The sequence below is a fragment of the Centropristis striata genome, chromosome 23 (genome assembly GCF_030273125.1).
Source record: "Centropristis striata isolate RG_2023a ecotype Rhode Island chromosome 23, C.striata_1.0, whole genome shotgun sequence".
Classification (NCBI taxonomy): Eukaryota; Metazoa; Chordata; class Actinopteri; order Perciformes; family Serranidae; genus Centropristis; species Centropristis striata.
This window is the reverse complement of record NC_081539.1, coordinates 13,341,691-13,365,680: the sequence shown is the minus strand read 5'-3', so window position 1 is coordinate 13,365,680 and position 23,990 is coordinate 13,341,691. Positions and strand designations below refer to the sequence as shown.

At 37.7% G+C, this 23,990-nt stretch overlaps 3 protein-coding genes across 4 annotated transcripts; 2 read left to right on the top strand and 1 right to left on the bottom strand.

Annotated features, from left to right (window-relative positions):
• The first annotated feature begins 867 nt into the window (after positions 1 to 867).
• Positions 868 to 9,345, top strand: LOC131962260 (regulator of G-protein signaling 20). Its single transcript, XM_059327236.1, has 5 exons — positions 868 to 975; positions 1,887 to 2,047; positions 5,296 to 5,379; positions 5,475 to 5,709; positions 8,646 to 9,345. The coding sequence occupies exons 2-5, from the start codon at positions 1,890 to 1,892 to the stop codon at positions 8,832 to 8,834; spliced, it is 666 nt and encodes a 221-aa protein (XP_059183219.1). The 5' UTR covers positions 868 to 975; positions 1,887 to 1,889; the 3' UTR covers positions 8,835 to 9,345.
• Positions 9,346 to 9,547: 202 nt separating this feature from the next.
• On the bottom strand, positions 9,548 to 17,086 carry lypla1 (lysophospholipase 1). Of its 2 annotated transcripts, XM_059327235.1 has the most exons (9): positions 16,770 to 17,086; positions 15,911 to 15,942; positions 15,734 to 15,799; positions 15,049 to 15,096; positions 14,897 to 14,967; positions 14,717 to 14,790; positions 12,239 to 12,340; positions 10,831 to 11,007; positions 9,548 to 10,743 (listed from the first exon to the last, which is right to left on the bottom strand). In XM_059327235.1, exons 1-9 carry the CDS (start codon positions 16,836 to 16,838, stop codon positions 10,684 to 10,686), a joined length of 699 nt encoding a protein of 232 aa, XP_059183218.1. In that variant the 5' UTR covers positions 16,839 to 17,086; the 3' UTR covers positions 9,548 to 10,683. The 2 variants fall into 2 exon arrangements, with proteins under 2 accessions (XP_059183218.1, XP_059183217.1); XM_059327234.1 differs by lacking the exon at positions 9,548 to 10,743 and having other exon boundaries at positions 10,750 to 11,007.
• Positions 17,087 to 17,522: 436 nt separating this feature from the next.
• mrpl15 (mitochondrial ribosomal protein L15) lies at positions 17,523 to 20,754 on the top strand. The gene is made up of 5 exons (XM_059327075.1): positions 17,523 to 17,733; positions 17,886 to 18,043; positions 18,926 to 19,091; positions 20,081 to 20,204; positions 20,304 to 20,754. The coding sequence occupies exons 1-5, from the start codon at positions 17,629 to 17,631 to the stop codon at positions 20,642 to 20,644; spliced, it is 894 nt and encodes a 297-aa protein (XP_059183058.1). The 5' UTR covers positions 17,523 to 17,628; the 3' UTR covers positions 20,645 to 20,754.
• The last annotated feature ends 3,236 nt before the right edge of the window (positions 20,755 to 23,990 follow it).

Sequence of the window (23,990 nt, the reverse complement as noted above, 5' to 3'; positions counted from 1 at the left end):
TCAGTGTAATTGACATTGTGTTTTAGCCACATGCTAAACAAGCACATTTTCATAAACTAGAAGATATTACCATTGAAATAAACCCTCACATACATGCATTTTGGCCAAAGTTCTTATGTTATAAGCTTTTCAATTTGGGTTTGCTAAAAAGGCGATAAAAAAACAGGTTAATTCTCAGGTAATTTCCACCACAGCAGCATTTAGATTGCAGTCTAGGCTGGAAACATTGGCCAGAAATACACTATGTGGTTCAAATGAATTATGTTATGAACATAAAATGAAACATAAAGCTCAAACTCTGACATCGGTATAACTGTTTAACACTTAATCAAGTTTCTGTTACTCACCCTCCACTTGTTTTCTTCATCCTTTTGAGGGTTTTAATGAGTCGCTGCTGCCCTCTGGTGGACGCAAGCGGTACTGCACCACATGGCCGCATCAGTGGAGGTGAAGCTGCAGATGTGGGAATTGGGATTTTCCAGATGTTTGATTGAATTATTCAGAGCTTTGGCGTCCAGAAATTCTTTCCATCTACACATGTCGGCCAGATTAAAAGGAATGCATCTCCAAACTGAGAGCTGGACAGTCAGGGATTAGGAGTTTACCATGCAATATTTATAAATACTTATATTTTATGCAGCTTTATGAATTATTCAATGGGGAAAAAAGAGGGATATAATACATTTATTTCACCAGAAATTATCCCGATATGATCAAGTGTATACACATCATTGATATTAAATGTGAATTTGATGTGAGGCGTGCAGGGAGACAGCCCCAGTGCGTCCTGAAGGAGCCATTGCTGTAGCAGCGAGCGCACATTGTGTTCTGGCCGTTGATGCACGCAGACAAATCTTTTCACACTTGCAGGAAACGCATGCGCGCAGAGGAAAACCGACCGGTTTGTGTCAAGTCGAGGCAGACGGATGTGATCGAGCCAAAAATCACCTGTATTCTGGCATTCATGGTGACACAGTGAGTAGAGATTTATATTTGACTCGTGAAATCATTGCATCCCCTCCTGATGGTGCGTGTTTCTTTCGGGGGTGAAAAGGAGGCGGGTGGATGTGAGGATCCAGAGAAGCTGGAGCATCTTTTGCTATGTGGATATTTCCAGCAAGCAGAAATAACAGGATTCATCTTCAATTCGTGTATTAAAATATAACAATATGGCTGATCCGACACATTGAGTAAATATTTGCTGCTTTTTGATAGAACACATCATCTGACTGTAAACTATCAGCTTCTCTCATCAAATAATTTCATCATGTTTCTATAAATGGCTGCTTGCTTTGGGCTGATTGCTTGTCTTGAATCATCGACCATCATGCATGTGTGATTGTCAGTGTGTGTGTGTGTGTGTGTGTGTGTGTGTGTGTGTGTGTGTGTGCATCCTCCCGAGGATGCGACTGATGGATGCGATTGCTGCGGTCGCTATAACGCCTTGTCGCTATCATTACTGCTCATCCCTCACAGGCTGACAGAGAGCAGGAGAGGAGGGAGGTTGTTGCACAATTTCGTTTTTGTTGCATTTATTCAGCATGATCATACAAACCGGTACATTAAATGAGCGGTTTGCATTGGGATTATCTGCACCTAAACGCATCACACGCTCTGTTTCTTGATCGCAAAAAAAAGGCGATTATTGCACAGAAGTTGACCCCACGCGTCACGATGGTGGAGTGCATTCCGCAAGACACTGTTGTTTAAATGCAACTGCTTATTTTTACAGGATGCTCATGTTTGATTGCTTTATTATCTGTCATGTCAGATCTTTAATCACCTCTGATGTCTTGATGCGGTAATAATCTCCCAGTAAAAGCTCTCTCACTGTGTTCACCATGCCTCCTCCTCCTCCTCCTCCTCCTCCTCTCCTCTCCTCGCAGTCCATGGGCTCAGAGCGGCTGGAGATGCGCAAGAGACAGATGCAGGTTCATCAGGAAGCAGCTGCCAGTGTCCTCCAAGCGCGCCACAGAATGGGAAACACCCCCACCAACGCCTCAAACGCCTGCTGCTTCTGCTGGTGCTGCTGCTGTAGCTGCTCCTGGTAATGACACTCCACTGCTTCCCACACAGCACGGCTGCAGATGGGAGAGACTGCATGTGGTGCAACGCAAAAAGGGGGAATATAAGGCCCCATTTACTTTTTACTCATTCTGTTTATATATATTTAAATATCTCTCTTCCTCCACTCAAACATTAATGGTTTATCTATGGTTTGAGCTGCTTATTTGCTTTATCTATATCTGCTCATCAGTGGTGAAGAGGACAGACATTTGGGGCATTATTTAACCCCTTTCCCCCCAACAATTTTAATAACAGTGATACCAAATGATTCCTTTGATTTTCTAGTTTCATATGATACCAATACCTCCATCTCAAGACCCCAATACAGCCTCTGAACGACAGGAATTTCAGCCAAGATTAATGTCATTTGATTTAGTTTGAAGAAATGTTACAAAGTAAATTTACTCAAGTACTGTATTTAAGACAATGTTTTAGGTACTTCTGCTTAACTTCATTCAGAAGGACATATTGCACCTTTTACTTGATTTATCAGACAGTTTCGGTAACCAATTACTTTAAAAATTAAACGTTTGCACAAAACGTCCCTCAATTGGGTCTCCGTTTGCATTTTTGCATGAAAAATATATAAGATTATCAAAATAGTATCCAGTATATTCTCCGTCAATCGATTAATTGACCAATCGCTGCAGCTGTACTCAGACATTTTAATATGTTTTGTGGGCAAACATTTAATTCGTAAAGTAACTAAATCTGTCTGATAAATGTAGTGGTAAAAAGCACAGTATTTCCTATAATATTTTATTACAATTTTCACAAGTACTGTACTTAAGTACAAATTGAATCCACTTAATTCAGAGGGAGATATTGTGCTTTTTACCACTACATTTATCAGACATATTTTGTTACTTTACAGATTAAATGTTTGCACACAAAACATATTAAATGTCTGAGTACAACTGCAACGATTGGTCAATTAATAAATCGACAGAAGAATAAAAAACGTAACTATTTTGATAATCAAACGTATTTTTCATGCACTAGATTAGAGTCATTACTAAGGAAAACTCCTTCCCTCTGAATTAGGTGGAGCAGCAGTACCTCAAATTTGTACTTAAGGATATGTACGTCATAACATTCTACTAAATTAATTTAAATTTAGAGACCAGCGGCAATCTCGGCTGAAATTATTATCTTTTAGTCTCTGTCTCTGGAGATGGAGGTGTTGGTATCATATAAAAAGAGAAAACCTGAGGAATCCATTGGTATCACTGTTATTAAAGGTTTATTAATACAGTTTGTATCAATCCATTTGCTATGCATGTTCATTTATGCATGATACACTGCTACTATTTAACATTTTCCCCTCTACGTTAGATTCATAAGCACATTTCTCGTGCTTTTTGTCATAAATATAGGGGATCCCTTTAGTTTCATTCAGTCCAAAGAGTGAGTTGTTTTGAAGTCTGCTTGCATGGTGGTGCAAAAAGCTACCAAAACATATTTTTTACTTTGTCATTTATTGTTATTCAGGATTGATTTCTTGCAGCCATAATGTCGCCCGTCAATGCAAGAAGTTTGTGAACGCAATGAAGCAGATCTCCGAGTTAATTGAAGGCTGCAGAACGAGCCATGTATCTAACAATGGAACATTTTGCAGAATTTTATGTTGCAAAGATTTTGAACCTGTCTGTTTTTTCAGTGGAAAATCACACATTATGTACTTGCGATGAGCTAAATATAATGTGACAGCAAACGGCATCAGTTTATAGTATGACAAAGTCCCTCTTGGCTTCATTTAATAGTAGCAGCTCGATAGTGGAAACAACTTCCTTTTCCTTTCCTCCGTCCTCCCACCCATTCAACAACCCCACAGCCCACGCCATCAGACCAGAAAAACAGGAACACAGTGGTCCTGTGACCCTCATTGGACGGAGGCCTCGAGGGTTTTAATCTGTTTTGGAATCATCAACCGTTAAATTGTGCTTCCTCTGAGGACAGCCAACCTGTTGTGTGCAGAACACGGCCGTGTTAATTCACTCCGCTGGGGATGAGTAATACATTGTGTCTCTATATCTTTATCAATTCCACCCGCCTGTTGCACAGCTACAACAGCCACATTCCCAGAAGGGTTCGCTCGCAGTGGACTCTCACCTGAACCAATTAGTCTAAAGCCAGCTGCTCCATCAGGCATTGGGAACATTTTAATTACACGCAGGTGACCCTCGAGGGATGCTGCAGACAGTTGACACACTTTACTATTTACGCAAACGTTCTCAACATTCCCAGTAGATCATTCTGGATCTACTGTAGTTCTGTTGTTACGCCGCCAAGTTTTCTGCTCAATTTGTTTGTCAGCAGGAAACCAGAAGCGTGTAGCATGAGCCAAGGAAGAACCAATTACATTTCGACGCTAAACGGAATCACGGATACACAATTTTTTTCACTTTTGTTAACATTGCGATAAAGGGCATTTGAGTTGTTTACACTTGTTTTAGGTGGGTTTTTTTTGCCTTTTTCGGAAAATAGATGGAAACTGTTTTTCTGAATAAGTTCTGACGTAGCGAACATTCAGCTCACATGACTGATCAGCTGTTTCCGCTCTGCCTGAAATTTCTTTTTGTTGTTGTTTTTTCTCTCTACTTCTTCTACTGTTTACTGAGGGATTAGCCTACAGCAACACATTACACTGCCATATTCTGACCAAAGTATGTTTGTGCAGCTTTGTTTATTTGCTGTAAACCAGCTGAGGGAAACGTCCCTAATTTGAATTTTTTTGTTTAATGCCACATTTAGAAAATTTTGCTTCAAAATTTGGTTCGACTTTAATGGAAACGTGGCTACAGAGTAAAAAACATGACACCCCAAACAGTCTGAATGGTAGAGTGACAAGATGCATCTGCCTGAGCAAATAAAACACGACTTCAGCAGACTGAACTAGTTTCCAGGAAAATATTGTACAGCCCTAGCTTTTTTCAAAGGTGAAAAGTCATAAATGTTGCAGGAACAGTTTCAGTTTCCGGTTTCAATCTGATCATCCTGAGTGCAATGTGCAAGCCATGAGAAAATGATTGCCAAAAAGGTTTACAGGTTTAATGTTTTGGTCCACTGCACCATGTAGTGTATTAGAGATACTGCTGTGATTTCTAAACAGCTAGATTATTTTTAGGCTGACATTAAAGGGCTCTAGAGTTATTTTAAATGCTCAGCTGCAGCATCAAAGCTAGTTGACAAGCTATTTATGATCAAAATGTTGTGTCTCTCTTGCAGTTTGACTGTTCGGAGCGAGGACGAGACAATACAGAGGTCCACTTTCGAGCGCAGAACAGAGGGAAACGCTAATTGTGAAGAAAGGTACAATGTCTAAACACTGTGACCCCTCCGTGTGCCATTACTGAGAGAATCAAATAACAGTGAACTGATGCATCCTCTATTCTTTTATCTTTCAGCCCGAAGCCTACTCTGGATGACGCTCGCTGCTGGTCGATGTCGTTTGAAAAGGTGATGAAAAGTGCAGCGGGTCGCGGCTGCTTCAGGCAATTCCTGCGGACGGAGTTCAGCGAGGAGAACATGATGTTCTGGCTCGCCTGTGAGGACCTCAAAAAGGAGACCAACAAGACTGTGGTGGAGGAGAAAGTCCGGCAAATATACGAGGACTTCATCTCAATCCTTTCCCCTAAAGAGGTGAGCCACTGCCGGCAGATTATTGTGGGGAAATAATTAGAAAAATAATCGATTAGTTGATCCGACAGAAAATGTATCATCAAGCAATTAAATATTCAAATAATTATAATTTACATTTTATAGTTTCAGTTTCTCAAATGTGAGGACTTCCTGCTTTTATATCATCATCATACAATGAATATCTTTAGGTTTTGGACTGTTGGTCGGGCAAAATAAGCTTATTTATAGACATTATCTCAGGCTAACTAAACATGATCATGAAAAATAATTATTTTTTTGATAAATCACTTTGTATCAATGCGTTTTGTCCATATAATGTCAGAAATAAGGAAAAAAAAGTTCCACTTATACCAGGGCACAAGACAACATCTTTAAAAGTTTGGAAGTACGCTCACCTGCTGTGTTGCTAACTATTCCTTTAACCATAAAAAATGGAAAATTACTGAAATGCTTAATTTGTCAAGAGGAGGAACTATGCTATTATATTATATTATATTATATTATATTATATTATATTATATTATATTATACCGTAGGTGATTTTTCCAGCAATATGCATATTGTGTTAAAAAACAAACAGCTTTTGCTGGTAAATCGAGCAATCGATGTAGGGATGTACTGGATGTACAGTATATGGGGGAAATACAAATAATGTGACGGAAATTGATACATTTTCAAGTAGCTCATCATTATTCTTATTTTTTTTAAAAGCCATCCAAGAGTAATTGCTGCATTCAAAATTGTCCATAAGCAAACCAAACGAAGGAGATAAATGATCCGCGGTTCAATTCAGCTGCACTAAATACGGCTGGTGTTGAAACGCCCTTAGAATTAAAAGGACCAATAAAAGCCAAATATTGGTGCCACCTATTTAATGTGACTAATAATGAAATCTGGAGGCAACCGGGCCATAGTTTGTTACCAGAATAGTCCTGGTTTGTGTTTGTAGCCCGAGTTGTATTGGACAATCACTATTGGTAACTGCAGGTAAACAGTCTGTAGAGAACAAAAGAGGCACAACACATTGTCCAGAATTAAATCTTGGTAAAATGAGGCTTTTTGGTAGAGGTGTGAGTCAGCAGAGGCCCCCCATATGATTTTATCCTGATACTTGAGTCACAATACGATATTATTGTGATTTTAAGCATTTTGCGATATGGTGAGTATTGGGATACAATATATTGGGATTTAACTGCATTTTGTGTCCACAAAATGTAATTAAATCAAGAGAAAATTCTCAGTCTGTTCATCTCACTTCAGTCTTTTTATTTCTCCACAATGAGAGTCAAACCCACAGACTGACCAACAAAGTATTCAGTCAAACTGAACTTAACTGATATCAAACATGTATGGACAACAACAACAACTGCAGCATTTTATCAAACTTTCCTCAACTTTAAGCTTCACTGCTCTGAATAATTTTTTTTAGAGAAAACATAAAAAAACCCATAACTTTGCAGCGTTATTTCCTGACGCACATGGTGCCTATAGATCCCTTAGATCTTCCAGTTTCATATACCAGTATCTCCAGTACATTTGATGGTCCGCCGCCAGTAGGAACGCTACATTTCGATACCTGGTGGCCATGAATTGATATGTCTCCACGCAAAATATCGGATACTATGCTGTATCAATTTTTTCCCCCACCTCTACTTTTTAGGTTGTTGTTTTTTTTTCTTATCTGCATTCATATGTAGAGAAACAATCTGGTTGTAGACGTTGTTTCTCAACTCCAACTCCATTCTTGTGTCTCAAGTTGCTAATCAGACTGTAAACAATGACATTAAAAAGGAGACTTGGTCCGGATGTCTATTATCTGGATATCTGCAGGCTACACTGGAAGTCCAGAAACACTAAATTGTTGTCAGACTCTTCCTCAATCCGCCCAGAGAGTCATTGCTATCCATGCCAACTAAAAGTGACAGAAAATGGTTGAATTATAAATTATTCTTATTTATAGTAACCATCTGTCTGTCAACAAACAATGATAAATACTAATGGATACCAATTATTAGTAGTGCTATAATTTGAAAATATTTTTAAATCTTGAGGAAATTGTTTGTAAACCCTCAATAAACATAATAATTAGCTTGTAAAAATCCATATTATTTGACTTGTTATATAGCCAAAAAAAAACAAAAAAAACTTTAAATCTCACCTAATTTGATAAAATGTATTAACTTTTCTTCAGTAGATGAACGTGACAAAGTTTCGGCACGATTGGCCCCACAGCTTCTGACGAGAAATAGTTTTGATATTGAGAAGATTTAGAAAAAATATCACAAAATAACCAATAATTGTCTAGATGTAGACGTCCAAAAACTGTCTAGACGTGATCGATCAACAAATCCTGTTCGCTCTATATCAGACCTGGGCATTAGGCGGCCCGGGGGCCACATCCGGCCCTTTGGCTCTCCCTGTCCGGCCCACGTGAGGTTACTCAGAAATTAGAAACCAATACGACCGCAGTGCTTTTATTTTGAAGGCGATTTATGTATGTGCTTGCATGCATACTCCCCTGCACAGAAATGTGTTCCACAAGAAACATTGAGTTACCTTGTGAAAAAACACTTCGTTTTTTGCATTAAGTTAATATATTGCAGGTTTACTGCATTACACACATGCTTTATATTGAATGCATGTTGTGTTTAAAATAGATGAAAAAGTGAGATAATGATTGGAGTTTTTACTATTTTTACTGCTATATTTGAGTTACCCTCATCATAACATGTATTCCTACCAGTAGAAGCTCAAAACCAGAAATTTTACTGCATTTCATAAAGCGATGAAATTAATATTGAGCAGAATTAGGTTCAGAGTATTGGTCCAGCCCTCCGCAACCTTCACAGTATCTCATGTGGCCCCTTGGGAAAATGAATTGCCCACCCCTGCTCTATATGGTGTGTTTACATCTTTTACCTGCTCGTCTTCCTCAGGTCAGTCTGGACTCTCGTGTTCGAGAGGTGATAAACCGCAACATGCTGGAGCCGACCTCGCAAACGTTCGACGACGCCCAGCAGCAGATCTACACGCTGATGCAGAGAGACTCGTACCCTCGCTTCATAAACTCGTCGGCGTACACGGATCTGTTGAAGACCCTGGAGGAGCCTCCCCCCGAGCCATAAGACTGACTCTCCAATGACACACAGTTAGCTTTTCAAAAAATGGCGCATGCGTCCCACCCGAAGGAGTTTTGTGTTCCTGTTGGAGTCCTGCTATTTAGAGAAAGACAGACAGGAAAATGAACACTACTTAAAACCGGTCTTTATCCAGCTGTTAACTGCTGTTTATTTACCCACGCTTACCAAAATACTTGGAGCAAACAAGAACACATGCTGGCTCCAGCATCAGTTACTTGTTTGACAACATATCTATATTTTTATATATTCCCTAGCGCTTGACATTGCACTTTTCTACCTTGTTTAATGAGGGAAAGCATGTATCTGTGAGCACTGCATTTGTATTTAGGTATATTGTGAGCCTTAATGCATATCCAGTCCTTGTAGAAACCAATAGGTTTTATTTAACAGTAACTTAAGAAGAAGGAAAGTGCCTTGGAATAAGATCTTCTACACTAGCACCTTTGGTCGAACATGAATGGTGCAACAATGACTTCATACGTTGGTGCTTTCAGCTCTTCTCAAAGATAAAACGTTTTTACAACTCAATGAGCTGATACCCGGAAATAGATCTCGTCTGTGTGTTTCAATACTGTGATATTAGTCATATTATATTTAATTCAAACAAAACAGGCGGGGAAAATATATGAATATATGACCATGACCACTGATATATTTGTGTATTTAAAAATAAATTTGTGTGAAATAGCTATTTGAATTCTCACAAATTAAATAAAGCACAATCGTATGTTGTTTTCGCTGTTGTGTGTCGTCAACATGATACTTCACATTATTAGATATGGTGCATATTTGAATTGCATATTTAGCTCCTTTAAAATTACACTTTTTTTGCATGTGCTTTGTTTGAAAATGCTTTATGTTGAAATGTTATATGGATAAGGGCAGCAAAAAAAACATTTATTTCAATTAGAATTAGCTGTTGATTGTTTTTATGAGTCATTATTTAGTTTGGAAGACTTTAAAAAAACAAAAAAATGTCAATCACGTGTTATGTAAGTGCAGGTTAATGTCTTTACGTTGGCCGTTTAGTCCGACAACGTACAAAAAGCTAAAATATTATATTCACAGTAATTTAAAAAATGTCAGCAAAGATTCAAATTTGAGAAGCAACAAATGTTGGATGTTGCTGAATAAAACACCTTAATTAAATTAGTTAATTTCTCAACTAATAGAGACAGAGGGCCATGTGTCACAGTCTCACTGGCTCACCTGAGAGGAGAATAATGGGTGTCACAATATGCAATCAAGGGCTGAAACGCTGCCTGTATCGACCTAAAAAAAACAACTAAATTTAATATGTCTGATTTATCCACATTTCACTACAGTAGAAGAACAAGATGCACACTGTCAAAATGCTTTAGCTTAAAATATACAATGTGAATGGAAATGATGACTTGTTTTCCCCATGACTTAATAGTCTCTAAACTACTACTAAACATAGGCTCAATTAATAAAAAGAGATTAGTAAAAGAGCATTTAACAACAGGCCATTTATTGTGAGATAGTAGGTATTAATCCATAAAGAATAGCCCTAGTTATTCCAATACATACGTTTCCTGCAGGAAATGGCTTTTCTCAATGGCGAATAGCTTTTACAATCAAGCAACTAATGTTACTCTAACACTGAGGGTTGTGTGCGGCTCCAGGTCAGGATACAGCATCGTTATGCCTCCCTCGGGTCACCGTGGAGCCCCAGTCCTGTCTGGCTTTATGAGTAGCAGCGTGGTTTTTATTTGTCAAGTAAGTCGGTGGTTCCTGGAGTCCACGGAGTCTCACTGGAGTCAAGAGCCAAAGGACCCTGATGGTGCTGTGTGGGTGTGCGCCTCCTCTGAGCTCATTCGTCACTGATGGGAGGAAGCAGCTTCTCGATGAATCGTTTCACATCCACCATTTCCTGCACAGACACAGAATAGAACTAAATATAACACGGGTCGTAACTAAAGCTGCGGAGTCGAATGTGACTTTTTTTTCGCACGCTGACCTCCGGACAGGCGCTGTGAGGGAGACCCCGATACGACTTGAAGGTGACGTTGGCTGGATTGATGAGGGTTTTCATCTTCTCCGCTGTCTGGCTGCCGAACACGAAGGGCACCAGGGGGTCGGCGTCCCCGTGGCATTGTAGGACATGCATGTCCTTGTTAGCACTGTTGGCAGACGCCTGAGCAGAGAAGAGATTAGGATTATTCCTGTTATCTGATTATGACAGATTATGACCGGGGGGGAATTTTACCTGCATTTTTAAGCAATTAAAAGATGTGTTGAATAGGGCTGGGCGATATATATCAATATAAAAAAATATATCAATATATTTTTAAATGTGATATGGAATTTGATCATATCGCATATATCGATATAGTTCTTTTTTTTTCTCTTTCATTATATATAAATGCTGCCCTTACTAGAGTTTGTGATATTTAGTTATTTTGTAATGTTTGTTATTCTTTTCTCATATAAATATATTTATTTCAGAAAAAGATTGGCCTATTTTATTTCATAGGCTATTTTTATTTAAGATATTTTTTATTTAAATGTGCACTTTATGGAGCTTTGATTTTTAAAAAAGGTACTCCTGTTGTTATACAGTATCTATGTTCACCTAAATAAACTGTTTCAATAAAACTCCTTGTGACATGTCATATTTGACTTTGACTGAACATTTGCTCTCACTTTGCGATAAAAATATCGGGATATATATCGTCTATCAATATTCAGCCTTAATATATTGGGATATGACTTTTGGTTCATATCGCCCAGCCCTAATGTGGAACTACATTTAAATACAACTAACAAGGAGATACTAGCACACATTTTATTTGATCGTCTTTTTCTTATTTTACTGTATTTCATTGGAGCAACAAGAATTGGCACAAGAATTTTTTTTGAGATTAATAAAGTTATATATTATCTTAAAGGGATAGTTTGGGATATTGGACATTAAGTTGTATTAAGTACTCATTAGTAGTGTAGTGAATGCAAAGCTATTAGAAACTAAAAAACTACCACAAAACAATGGCCCTCGTGGTCATTGTATTTGGCTTTTTCTTGAAACAAAATGGTGAAACTGGCTTCTGATATGCACAAGGACCATTGTTTTGTGGTGGAATGAGTGGCCTTTTAGTGTACACGTAGCTTTGTGGAGTAAAACCTTGTAGTTTCGTGACTCTGATCTATTCTACGATCAGAACTGACCAGAACTCTGACACCAGTACTTCAGTACTTCAAAGTATTTAAAAAAACATAAAGTCCAAAATCCAAAACTATCCCTTTAAAATGAATTTGATCTTTAAGGTGAACTATTTCTTTTAGCTTCTGTTTTTAGTATTTACTGAACCACAGAAGAATTTTCCCTAAAGAGACTGAAAATCTTAATTAAGTAAATGTTTGTCTACCTGAGGGAAGGAGTTGCGGAGAGGGAGCCAGCAGCTCAGAGCGACCACACCAGCGAGCTTCTGCTGAGTTGTCAAAGCCGTGTAGAGAGACAACGCTCCACCCTGGAAAATAAACAAACAAACCACAAGTCACACATCTCTTGTGCCTGTAATAAACGGAGACAAAAAGCATGAAAGAATTGGCTTCATAACATCAGAGAATGGAGGTAATTTAAGTTCATTTTGTGTTAAAAACTAGCAGTTTACATCCATGTCACCAATATATATGTGGTGATGTTGTTGATTCAAACACATCTTCAACCCGGCAGCTCAGAAGTTATATACAGTCAGTTTCAAGTGGAACACACAAGATTAGTGTCAGTAATTCAGTATCCGACCAAATGTCTCCCCTTCTGTTCTGGCGTTACTGCGTTAGATAATGGTCTGAAAAATGTTTCTGGTAACTTCATGATATGACGGCAAAGCTGACTTTTTGGATATAAAATATGATCACTTCATTTTTTTGTATCCTATTAAATATTTGTTTGAAATGATGTCATATTTGGTGTATGAATTATTGTGTTACGGCCAGAAGAATTATTTGAGTTCACAGTGACTTTGACCTTTGACTTCCATAATCAAATTAATTCATCCATGAGTGCAAGAGGACGTTTGTGCCAAATTAAAAAAAAAAAGAAACTGTCTCCAGGCGTTCCTGAGATATCAGGTTTATGAGAATGGGACAGACGGACATCCTGAAACATAACACCTTCGGCCACGGCTGTCACAGGCACAGAGACAAAAACAGACCCTATTTTCCGTGATTTAAATATCTGAGACGAATTTTATACTTCTCACACACAGATGACTTCCAGTGCTATAAATCACTGTATGTGTTGCTGCAGAGCTGGAAGAAGCGATACTGACAGCTGACTTGATGAATAACAAATCCCTCAAGTTCTAATATTGATATCGACCTTGTGATCTTCTCTGAAAGGAACAGTTTAGGAGGTTGCATGCCAGACTGTTTTTGGTGAAGCACAGAAACTTTCTGGAGTCTCTGCTAGTTGCCTGGCAACTGTTCAGAGCTCCAAAAAAACAGTCCGGCCCATAATTACCATAAAATGGTAGGATTTTAATTTTCACACTTTGGTTTTCATACAACAGAGAGATAACATGCTTATTAGCCAACTAAAGGGGTGCTGGTGGGTTGTTATTTCCTATGGCTGTAGTTTTATATGCAACAGACAAATATGAGGATAATATCGACCCTTTCATCCTCTCATTCTCATCAAGAGAATTCCCCTAAAATGTCAAACTTTGCTTGAATCTTACACATTTAGGCTCCACATTTAAACCTTAATAGGGCACTCATTGAAATACTTGCAAATTCCAAATTTCAACCTTAGAGAATATTGGAGGATATTACATACTGCCAGAATGTGTAAAAAAACTTCCGGACCTGGGGGAGGGGGGGTAATATTTTGAGAAAATAGTGCAAGACAAGATTACAAGATTAAAGTGGCAAATTTACGCAAAAAAATGTGCAGATTTATGAGATTTAAAGTGGTGAATCTGCGAGAAAAAAGTGGCTTTTTTCACTTTTTTTCTCGTAAATCTGTGACTTTTTTCGTGCAGATTTGCCACTTTAAATCTCTTAAATCTGAAATGTATTTTCTTGTAGATTTGCCACTTTAATCGAGTAAATTTGCAACTTTTTATCAAAATATTGAGAATCTGATCTTTGCTGATTAGCTGGAAGAAATCCATGTGGTTCTACGACCAAACAGAGAGACATGGGGACCTCATTTTGATATCCACTGAAGTTACCAAATATAGTTCTTCGCCAGATAAAGGAATAAGAGCAGCTCCAGTAATGTTTAAAGACACACAAAATGTGCTGCTTGAAGAAATAGACTGTTTCTGATATGTTTTTTCTTCAATATTAGTTCAATTACCTTGCAAAGATGAAGGGGGTCTTTTATATGACATTGTGTTCCTTTCATGTGATTCACTTTATATAACTTAGGAGAGTTGGGAACTTCAACTTAAACTGAACTAACAAGTTTTCGGCTCCTGAGTGAGAGGAGTCCCACTTTTCTTCAACACAACAACTACTGATTTACTCGCTTAATATCAACTGAAAGAATGGGATAATTGTTTTTAATACAAGTTACTATAATATTATTCATCTGAATAATAACAACCTTAATTCTTTATTAGTATAAAAATATGTAACCCCTAAAATGTTTAATTTCGTTACTCCAAAGTAGCTGCAGTTTCAATAAAATGAATCTGTTTTGGAGCATTTAATAAACTGTGCAGGTCCTGTTTTCCAAATGTATGCATTGATATTTTTAAACTCCTTGAGAAGTGCACTTGTGTGTATGTGTGTATATCTTTTGGATTTCGTTATTAAAGTACATTAAGTACATAAGCGGTGAATCACAGTAAAAACAGTGTTATGTAACGCATCATCTGCTTGCATGCCACACTTACCTGTGAAAATCCACCCAGGAGAATTCTGTGTGAAGGTATTCCATTCTTCACTTCTTGCTCTATCAAGGCTTTAACTGTGAAGAAATGAAAGAAAACACCTGCAATCAGATCTGACTCACACGTAAACAAGCTCTTTATGCAACTCAAACAAAAATAGCAGCACATTCCAATGAAACGTACTGTTCTCTGAGGCTCTCTTAATACCAGACTCGTCTTCATTTGCATCTGGGCTCAACCCATAGATATCAAACCTATACATGAGAGAAAGCATGGGAGTCACATCATGTATGTGACGACTGTAGTTTAATGTGTTCAAATACTGTGACACTCACCAAGAGGGCATTGACATTCTCATGTTCAAAGAAACAGGCATGGTGGGACTGTAATCAAAGGAGAAAAATAACATAACAATTTGGCTTAACTGCACAAAACATATGAATGTTGGCATGACTGCAAACACAGCGTCAACAACTTAAGAGGTTTTTTACATCCTTTAAAAGAATACTTCATCCCCAAAATGACCATTGGTATGTCAACTACTCACCCTGTGTAACCTTGAATTCTTGGAAGAAAACTTTGTTTTTCTCACATGCCTCCACTGTTAACAAAGGATACAAAAATGGAGAGTAACACGCCTACACAGGCGTTAGACAGTTTATGCAAAGATAGTACCATTTTAGCAAAAATACATGTGTTTGTGAAGTCGTGAGCACACGATTGGATGAATGAGACTTGGATTATACTGCACAAGTTATGTTACAGTTTGTAAATGTATGTTTTGATATGGTTGTGCTGTTGTTAAGCACGCCCCATTCTTCAAGAATATGTCAGATATTGTAGTCTTTGTTCACTGTGGATGCATGCGAGAAAAACTAAGTTTTAATTGATTGATAGTTTTTACATGTGGAGTATTCGTTAAATGCCAATTATATTGGAAGATAAGACATTCAAGGCAATAAATGGCCTTGAAATTAGGTGGTTTTTGGCTCTTTAAGACATTTAAAGCACTATACTTACGCATGTGGACAGATGTATTTCACATGTGGTATCCTGATGCCTGCGAAACCTTCAGCCCAGCCATGTCTGTCATGTTGGACAAAATTAAACTAGTAAATAAATCTATATTTGTCTCCTTGAGAGACTGGCAATAATAATTTTATACTAAAAGGGGGGAAAAACGCTGTCCTTACGTACCCAGTATCACCAAGGCCATGCAGAAATATCACCTGTAAAAACACACACACACATAACTGTAGAGGCAGGTATACAAGCTAAAACATGCCCGATTTTGGCTGTGGTTTTGAATGTAGTTAGCTGGGTAGTTCGTTTTGTAACTCTCTGGAGTCTCCAAAAGCGCCAAAGCATGACTTCTTCATCACATCCAGACGCAAAAAACATAGCAGCATGGAGCCCTACTCTAAATTTACCTCTAAAGTTCTGGCTGTAAACTCCATGAGGCCAGTTTCAGTTTGATGATGATATACCAAGTAAAACTGGAGACAAGGTCAAATATATTTTGTATAAAATGATAGAATTGGATGCAACCCTCTTATAGGTTATATTTGCAACCTTTGTTCACATTTGCAATAAAACAACAGACACAAAATGACAAAAAAAAAGACACAAAATAGCTAAAAAAAAAAAAAAAAGACACAACAACAGACACAAAATGACCAAAAAAGACACAAAAAGACCAAAATTGTTACGCTAAACACACAAGACACAAATAAAATAGAGTCACATTAGAATAAAAACCAGAGTTGGATGACAGGATGACACACAATCACAAGATCACATTTATGTTGCTTTTTCTTTGTATCTTTTTGGTTCAAAACGTTGATCCAGTAAGTCAGAATAAAAAATCTATTATTATTAGGTCATATAGGTAAGGTTGTGCTGGAAAAAAATACCAACATGGCATTTAAACATTTTTAAGTGGTGTATACAGGCAGGATGAAAAGGATTCAGAACTGGACTAAATAGCCCAAGACTCCATAGAGTTAACCTACAGTCAGACTTCAACGAGCTAACTAGCATTGCATGGTTAACTTACCGCTGCAGTGGCTTTGCGGGCAGCAGGCACAATGGCAGGTAAAGGCGCTGACATGTTATTGCCGCACATACAGCGCTGAGGCAGCTGATATGTAGGGACAAGTTAGCTACTGTTAGCTAATAACGATATCTGTCAGTCTGTGTCGATCTTTGTCCGACTCTGGCTGCCAACTACCGAACACTTTAGGGACGAATGTCGACCGATAATGGAGGTCAAGGTAACACCGCTTCGTATAACCACTGGAAGCCGCGAATTTCCTTTTTGGAAGTTGAATTTTGTTGAAAATAATAATACGCCGCCGGATCAAACTACTCACCACCTGCACTGACGCCGCTGTGTAGTCCCACCCTCTCCGCTACGTGATTGGCTGTCACCAGAGGTTCGTCCCAGATGCGAAGCCCGGATTGGTTCATTGAACTGTCAATAAACTCTACTTTATTAAGGGTTAAATCAAATAAAAATAAATAGACTAAATCACTATTTTGCGTCTCAGAAATATAGACAATGAGATTATGTAACTTAAAAGGTCTTAGATTTTTTTTAAATAAATTCGATATATATGGGTTTATCACCTAGAATGTTGTGTCGCGACCTTTAACACAGATTTTAGGGTCAAACATTTTTTAAATAAGTTCAGTTTTCTTATTAAACTTTTTTTTTAAATTGCTGTCCTACCTTTATTATAGTAATATTTATTCAAAATCACCAAGATTGCTTCACCGCTTGGTATTTTTTAGTAGGTTACGCTGTAACGGTCTTGCTTTTATTTTGAAGCTAAGAAGACCTACTTCCGCTCACCTCGGTCACGTGACTTCTGTGCCCTTGGTGTGGTAGTCTTTGACATGTGAGCAACAGAAACATGTCTTTCCCTAAAAAACCTGGTGGTAAAGCTTTAGATGTTTTGCAGACTCTGCCGCGGATCACTTTAGCAAACTTGCGGCCTGAGCCAGGTGCCACAAAGGCGGTAAGTTTTAGCGTTTCGTCTCTTAGCAGTCTTTTGCAGGTCTCCCTGGCTAACATAGCTAGTTAGCCTGTTATATTAGCCACATGCTACCATTCTGTCAGTTGTTTTGATAGGATGAGACCTCAATTAATCTCAATTTTCTTTAATTGTAGCACAAACGTCGGGGCAGAGGACAACATGGTGGCAACAGAAGCGGCCGAGGACATAAAGGAGAGCGACAGAGAGGGAACCGACCTCGGCTGGGGTTTGAGGGGGGTGCGACCCCCTTTTACCTCTTAATCCCAAAATATGGATACAATGAGGGACACAGGTAAAAGCTTGTCACCCTGTCGTTAATCTTTGAAATTAACCCGGTGAGGTTTTGGGACGGAAATTGGGAAACCAAAAAAACATACAGCGCAATTTGTCATTGAAATGCACCAGACAAATAAATAAAATTTCTCTCTTAAGCATTCACAACTAGATACATTTCTTAAAATGTATTATTTTAAACATACAAGTTTAAAGACATTGAGTTTTGGTCTAATTTGGGGGTATTTATCACAGTATCTCGTGGTAAAACTACAAATCTTTATTCTTTGGATCTGATCTTTAAACCATAAACTCCTCATTTAAGTAAGGATTAATTTGATTTCAGTTACTGTAGGTTTTGTATGTACAAATGATGATGAACAAATTTCCATTTGTTATTGTTTTGCTAAGTTGACCTGATTCTGGTGATCACAAATAGATTTAACCAACTAGCAACGTTTTTATAGATCCTACATTCAGTGAAATGTATCAGAAAATACCCTTTATAGATTCCTCTCATTAAAAAAAACATTCCTCTGTTATGCATTTACAATTTCTTAAACATAGATGATTTTATTTGTTTCTTGGCCCAGTACCTTAGTGAGTTTTAGTCTAATATTTGGGTTTTAATCACAGTATCTGGTGGAAAAACTCTATTCAAACCTTCAAATCTTACACGTTGATGTATTTCGGAGGAGGAAGAAAGCTCTTTTCATTTATATACCCATATTTTTTCTCTTTCCCAAAGGAAGTGATGATGAATTTGAATTATTTGTTTGTTTGTTTTTGCTGTCACTTTCTTTTTTTTTATTGTATTGTGATTTATCTTTTTTGCTAAGTTGACCTGATTCTGGTTATCACAAATGGTTTTAACCAAATAACAATGTGTGTTCCTCCTCAGTCGGCGTCCTCAGTACCACCCGCTGTCACTAAAAAAACTGCAGTACCTGATCGATTTGGGACGAGTCGACCCCACCCAGCCCATAGACCTGACACAGCTTGTTAACGCCAGAGGAGTGACGATCCAGCCTCTGAAGAGGGACTTTGGAGTCCAGCTTGTTGACGAGGTAATTGGTTATTGATCATGGATTTTTGATCATTTTTGACACGTAGCATCGATCATAAGAGATATAGGGAATTATTCTCTCATCCCAATGGTTAAAAAAAAAACTAAGCTACTAATTTGTCTCTTTTAAATCATAAAAATACATTCAGTGCCAATGGCACTTTTTTTAGATAAAATAAGATTTTATGGATATTTAATATTTTACTACAAATCCTATGTGAACTACTAATGCCTCCTCCAAAACCTATACTCATAGGTTTTTGATTTATTATATAAAATAAATATTGCAATAGGCACAACAGTAATAATGAAATAACCTAATAAAGAAATAAAATGCAATAACATCTAATACAAAAAAAGAAGACAAAATAAGTAACATAAAATGATGATTCATATGAAATGAAAATTCACATAAATCACATAAAATTATTATGTGATCAAATCTGATTTCAGAATAATTTTTCTTTTGAAGAACAGATGAGGGCATTACAGTATAATCCTAGTGTAAAGTGTAATAAAAGAATACGAGAAGACACAGGTACAGTACACAGTGTATGCAGATTCATTTTGACACATAAAAATAGTATTAGTGTCCCATTTCCCCCAATAGTCCTTTCCTTTCTCCTTCTGAGCCTCAGTGTAAAAGTAATTTTCTCCATTCTGCAAATATCTATATCCTAATATCTATAAAAAGTCTCATGGCTGGGGGGATTCTTCTGGAGCCAGCATTTGGTCATTTCTAATTTACTTGCAGCCATGAATATCTCCAAAATATATGGGTCTCTTTTACTGAGGCCTTCTGGGATTTTTCCAGGATGAAAAGCTGAGTAATTTTGAACAGAGCACTTGAGTTCCTTGTATCATCTTGGGCCAGTAGGTGGCGCCACATAACAATGTTGTCAAACTGTCTCAGAACAAGAAGTTGTTTCTGACCCTTTTTCTTTTCACGCTGCTCTGCCAGACTTTTATGTGTCCCCTTCTCTGTTTCAGGGTGCTGATATTTTTGCTGCAAAAATCAACATTGAAGTTCAGAGAGCCTCTGAAGGAGCCATAGCTGCTATTGAGAAGAACGGCGGGGTCGTCACTACTAGTTTCTACGATCCTATAAGTCTTGGTAACTAATGAATGATCAGTTTGTTGCTCTCAAACACAAAATAACATCCTTCTTGTGTATCTCAGACAACAAACTTAGAAATGTATAATTTCTTTGCAGGGATTCTCATCCAGCCCGTCCCGTTCTTCTTGCGTGGGCAGCCCATTCCAAAGCGAATGTTGCCAGGGGAGGATATGGTCCCATATTACTCAGATGCTGTAAACCGGGGTTACTTGGCAGACCCGGAGAAGATCCGGGAGGCCCGGCTAGCCCTGGCACAGAAGTATGGATATATTTTGCCAGACATTTCAAAGGATGAACTGTATCACATGCTCTCCATGAGGAAGGATGTTCGTCAGATCTTCTTTGGCCTTGCTCCAGGCTGGGTCGTTAACATGGCGGAGAAGAAGATCCTGAAACCAACTGATGAGAAACTTCTGAAGTATTACAGCTCACAGTAATGAGGAGATATTAAATAAATATACGGTGTAATAAGATACTGAGTTTTGGATGTTGAAAACGTGTAAAAGTTTCCATTTTATATTAAAAATGTGAAAAAACTGCTTAAGAATGAAGTGTTAAACTTTATTTTGAAAATTATATTTTATAGTCATTCTGTTAGAGAGAAGACATGTTTGGTGTCATACACTTCATACAGTAGGATTATTACATGAGTTGTTCCATATTTACGAGTATTTATTTGCTGACGTCTGACGGCCTCGTGTCAAAGCACAACTGGCCCGTGCAGTGTGATGGAAGGAACGTGAACTGGAACAGGTGAGGGGGAAACAAGGAAAATAAGATAACTCAAAGAATGAAAACAGGAAACAGATGCCTGGTGATGTGTGTTACTTGTGAAATGGGTTGCCTCGGCCATAGAAGGGGAGTTTGAAATTAGTCATAGGCAGCTGTATCCTGGTGTGGACGTTCAAAAGATCCCTCTCCATCCTCTTGGAATACAATCACAGGCAAACACATACAACTGTGCCCCGTTACGCTTTAGAGACATAAGGAAGAAATGTTTACGCTTTGATATATAAGGAAGTTATTGTGATTTAATCTGGATGTGCTATTTATCACTCCGTAATGTCACACACCTTCCCAAAGTTCACACTTTCACAAAGTTTACATATTTACAGTCATTTTAACACCATTGCGCCGACAACTGAAGCATTGTCTGGGTTAGGCAAAGCACAAATCTGAAAAAAATATATAAAATCTGTCAAAAATTTGGCTGAAAAGTGAGTTATTGTTATCATACTGTATTTAGTTTTTAGGCACATGGGACTGTTTCTGCAATATACTCCAATATATTATACTATATTGTAGCCATATGCTATATATTAAATTTTTAGGAAAAAGAAGGGTTTGCACTATTTGGGAAAATATCTATAATTGCAAATATTTTTATGCAATTCATGATATAAGAGAAAGTATTTTTAATTGAAAAATATATTAAAATTATATCAGAATGTTGGGGGGGGGGGGGGGGGGGGTGCAAGGATTTAAGATTTCATATTTTTTGGTCTGTAAAACATAATTTGTAGAATTTGTAATATTCAATTGAGATTGATAAATGACCCATTTTTTATTTTAGGAATATTTTACATGTGATTTGAATATTGTACAAAATTTGAAATTAATTGTGCCTATTAATTATTGATTGAGCTCTAAAAAAGTCATTGTCCCAAGTGTCCAAGGACTAAATATAGTATATATATATATATATATATATGTGTGTGTGTATGTGTGTGTGTGATCATTTAAAAAACAGCTACAAGGAGCACAATCAATAACTACAATCTATGAACTTATAACAAGTTGAATATCAAAGATATGCATGTATATGGAGTGTAAATATATATATGTATATTTTTTTTATATGGAAGACATTAATCAAACACAAAATGTGCGTTTCTGACTTTGACTGATGGAAAAATGTGATTTTTGTTGCATTTCAAAGTCTTACTGTTAGATACTTTCTCAAGCTATGTACCAAATATCAAGACTTTACGCCAATCAGAACAAATATTGTGGCATTTTTTTTCATCATACCAAATATAGTCTGTGGTTGTTGTAATGCAAAACCTCATTAAGATTTTGAGATATTGTAATCAACACTATATGGCACTTTGCACCCTGCCTGTACCAGAATACACTCGTAGGTTTTGGATAATGGCTCCCTTGTGTTTGAACTCTCCATTACGCTCATGTTTATTTTCTGAAGTCCAAATGGCACAGTGGCTATAAATAACTTGGTATTTTACGCAGATATTGTCTTAAGGGACGCTGCCATAGAATTTCTGTTGGTATAAAAACACTTTATCAAAGGAAGCATATGTTTGTGTGTGTTTGTGTGTGTGTGTGTGTGTGTGTGTGTGTGTGTGTGTGTGTGTGTGTGTGTGTGTGTGTGTGTGTGTGTGTGTGTGTGTGTGTGTGCAAGACTGCAAGCATTGTGTTTCTTTACAAAACCCCTCTGCCATGTTAGTTACTCATAGTCAGCTCTTAATTATGCAACAATTAAAATAAGAATAACATGGAAATGTGATGCACCAAACTGTGAATTAAATATAACTGATTTTATCAAGTTTTTTGCTTTGACTAAAGAAATAAGCATATTTTAAGGTGGGTTTCTTACAGTTTTTCCACTTTCATAATGTGTGGCCATTAGAGACAAAGGTTACACTTTGATGACTTTGCTTGTGGCTCCCTGAGTGTTTTCCTGAATCTCAAGTATCCAATAAACTACACAAGTAGTGGATACATACACAGCCGGCCCTGCCAGGAAAACCAGCCCAAATCCTTACAGCATAATACTTTAAATAAATCACGCCACAGGAAAGAAACAGCACAATCATTGTTTATGGCAGAACTACAGCGCTTATCTTCAAAGCAGCAGATCCTTTTGAATTCAGGTCTCAGACGAGCAAAAAGGAGAGAAAAAGAGTGAGCACAAACATCAGCTCTGAGAGTGTTTGGCTGCAGAGGGATTGCTTAAAAGAAATCAAATCAAGTATTTTCATCATCAATTACAATTAAGAAAACTGTCTTTGGCTAAAAAGAGTTGTCTGTTTTAGAGCATTTTATCTCAGGTTTCTGCTCCAAATAATCTAATGTCTGAGTCTAACCAGTTCACACTATCTAATTAAACATTCAAGCACTGCTGCTGCAGATTGTTTTGGTTATCTGCCGCCTTGAATGAGCCGTTTAAGACAGACACAGATATCACGGTGTCTCACAGGTCTCAGTCTAGTTCCAGTTAATAATGAGGGCTAATTACAGCTAAATGCAGGCGCCTTTTCTTCTGTCTGCCGAGGAGAGACGTGTGGGTCTGATGTTGGATCAAGGTCAGACTTACACACACACACAGACGGCAGGGGAACTTTGTGTCCAGAAACATGGATGTAATAAATAGTCTGCTGAGGCTTCAGAGCTTGGCTGCCTGCACAATAAAAGATTCATTCAATTCCTCAGATAAGACTCTTATCAGTGGAATACAATTCCTAATTTACAAAGAATAGTGCTGTTTTTTCAGCATGAGTGGAGCTTTGCCTCGTTAGCCAGTCTGCCTGGTAGACAAATGCAATACAATTAGAAACCAGTGTGACTGCAATCCAAGAGCCAGACTGAAGATTTCATGGGTGCTTTCTTGACTTAATCAAGAAATTTGGACATGTATATCAAGAATAAGTGCACGTTGTTTGTCATTTATTGGCTAAAATGATAACTCTAACTGGATTTTTCATTATTATTTTCAGTTTGCCTGCTGATTACTGTTTAGTTTAGACTAAAAATATCAGAAAATAG

Coding starts and splice junctions, on each gene's coding strand:
- LOC131962260 (XM_059327236.1), top strand. CDS start 1,890: ATGGGCTCAGAGCGGCTGGAGATGCGCAAGAGACAGATGCAGGTTCAT. Junction 2,048..5,295: donor TGCTGCTGTAGCTGCTCCTG/GTAATGACACTC, acceptor TCTCTCTTGCAG/TTTGACTGTTCGGAGCGAGG. Junction 5,710..8,645: donor CAATCCTTTCCCCTAAAGAG/GTGAGCCACTGC, acceptor CGTCTTCCTCAG/GTCAGTCTGGACTCTCGTGT.
- lypla1 (XM_059327234.1), bottom strand. CDS start 16,838: ATGTGCGGCAATAACATGTCAGCGCCTTTACCTGCCATTGTGCCTGCT. Junction 15,943..16,769: donor CCCGCAAAGCCACTGCAGCG/GTAAGTTAACCA, acceptor GTGTTTTTACAG/GTGATATTTCTGCATGGCCT. Junction 15,800..15,910: donor CATGGCCTTGGTGATACTGG/GTACGTAAGGAC, acceptor CCAACATGACAG/ACATGGCTGGGCTGAAGGTT.
- mrpl15 (XM_059327075.1), top strand. CDS start 17,629: ATGTCTTTCCCTAAAAAACCTGGTGGTAAAGCTTTAGATGTTTTGCAG. Junction 17,734..17,885: donor AGCCAGGTGCCACAAAGGCG/GTAAGTTTTAGC, acceptor CTTTAATTGTAG/CACAAACGTCGGGGCAGAGG. Junction 19,092..20,080: donor GAGTCCAGCTTGTTGACGAG/GTAATTGGTTAT, acceptor TCTCTGTTTCAG/GGTGCTGATATTTTTGCTGC.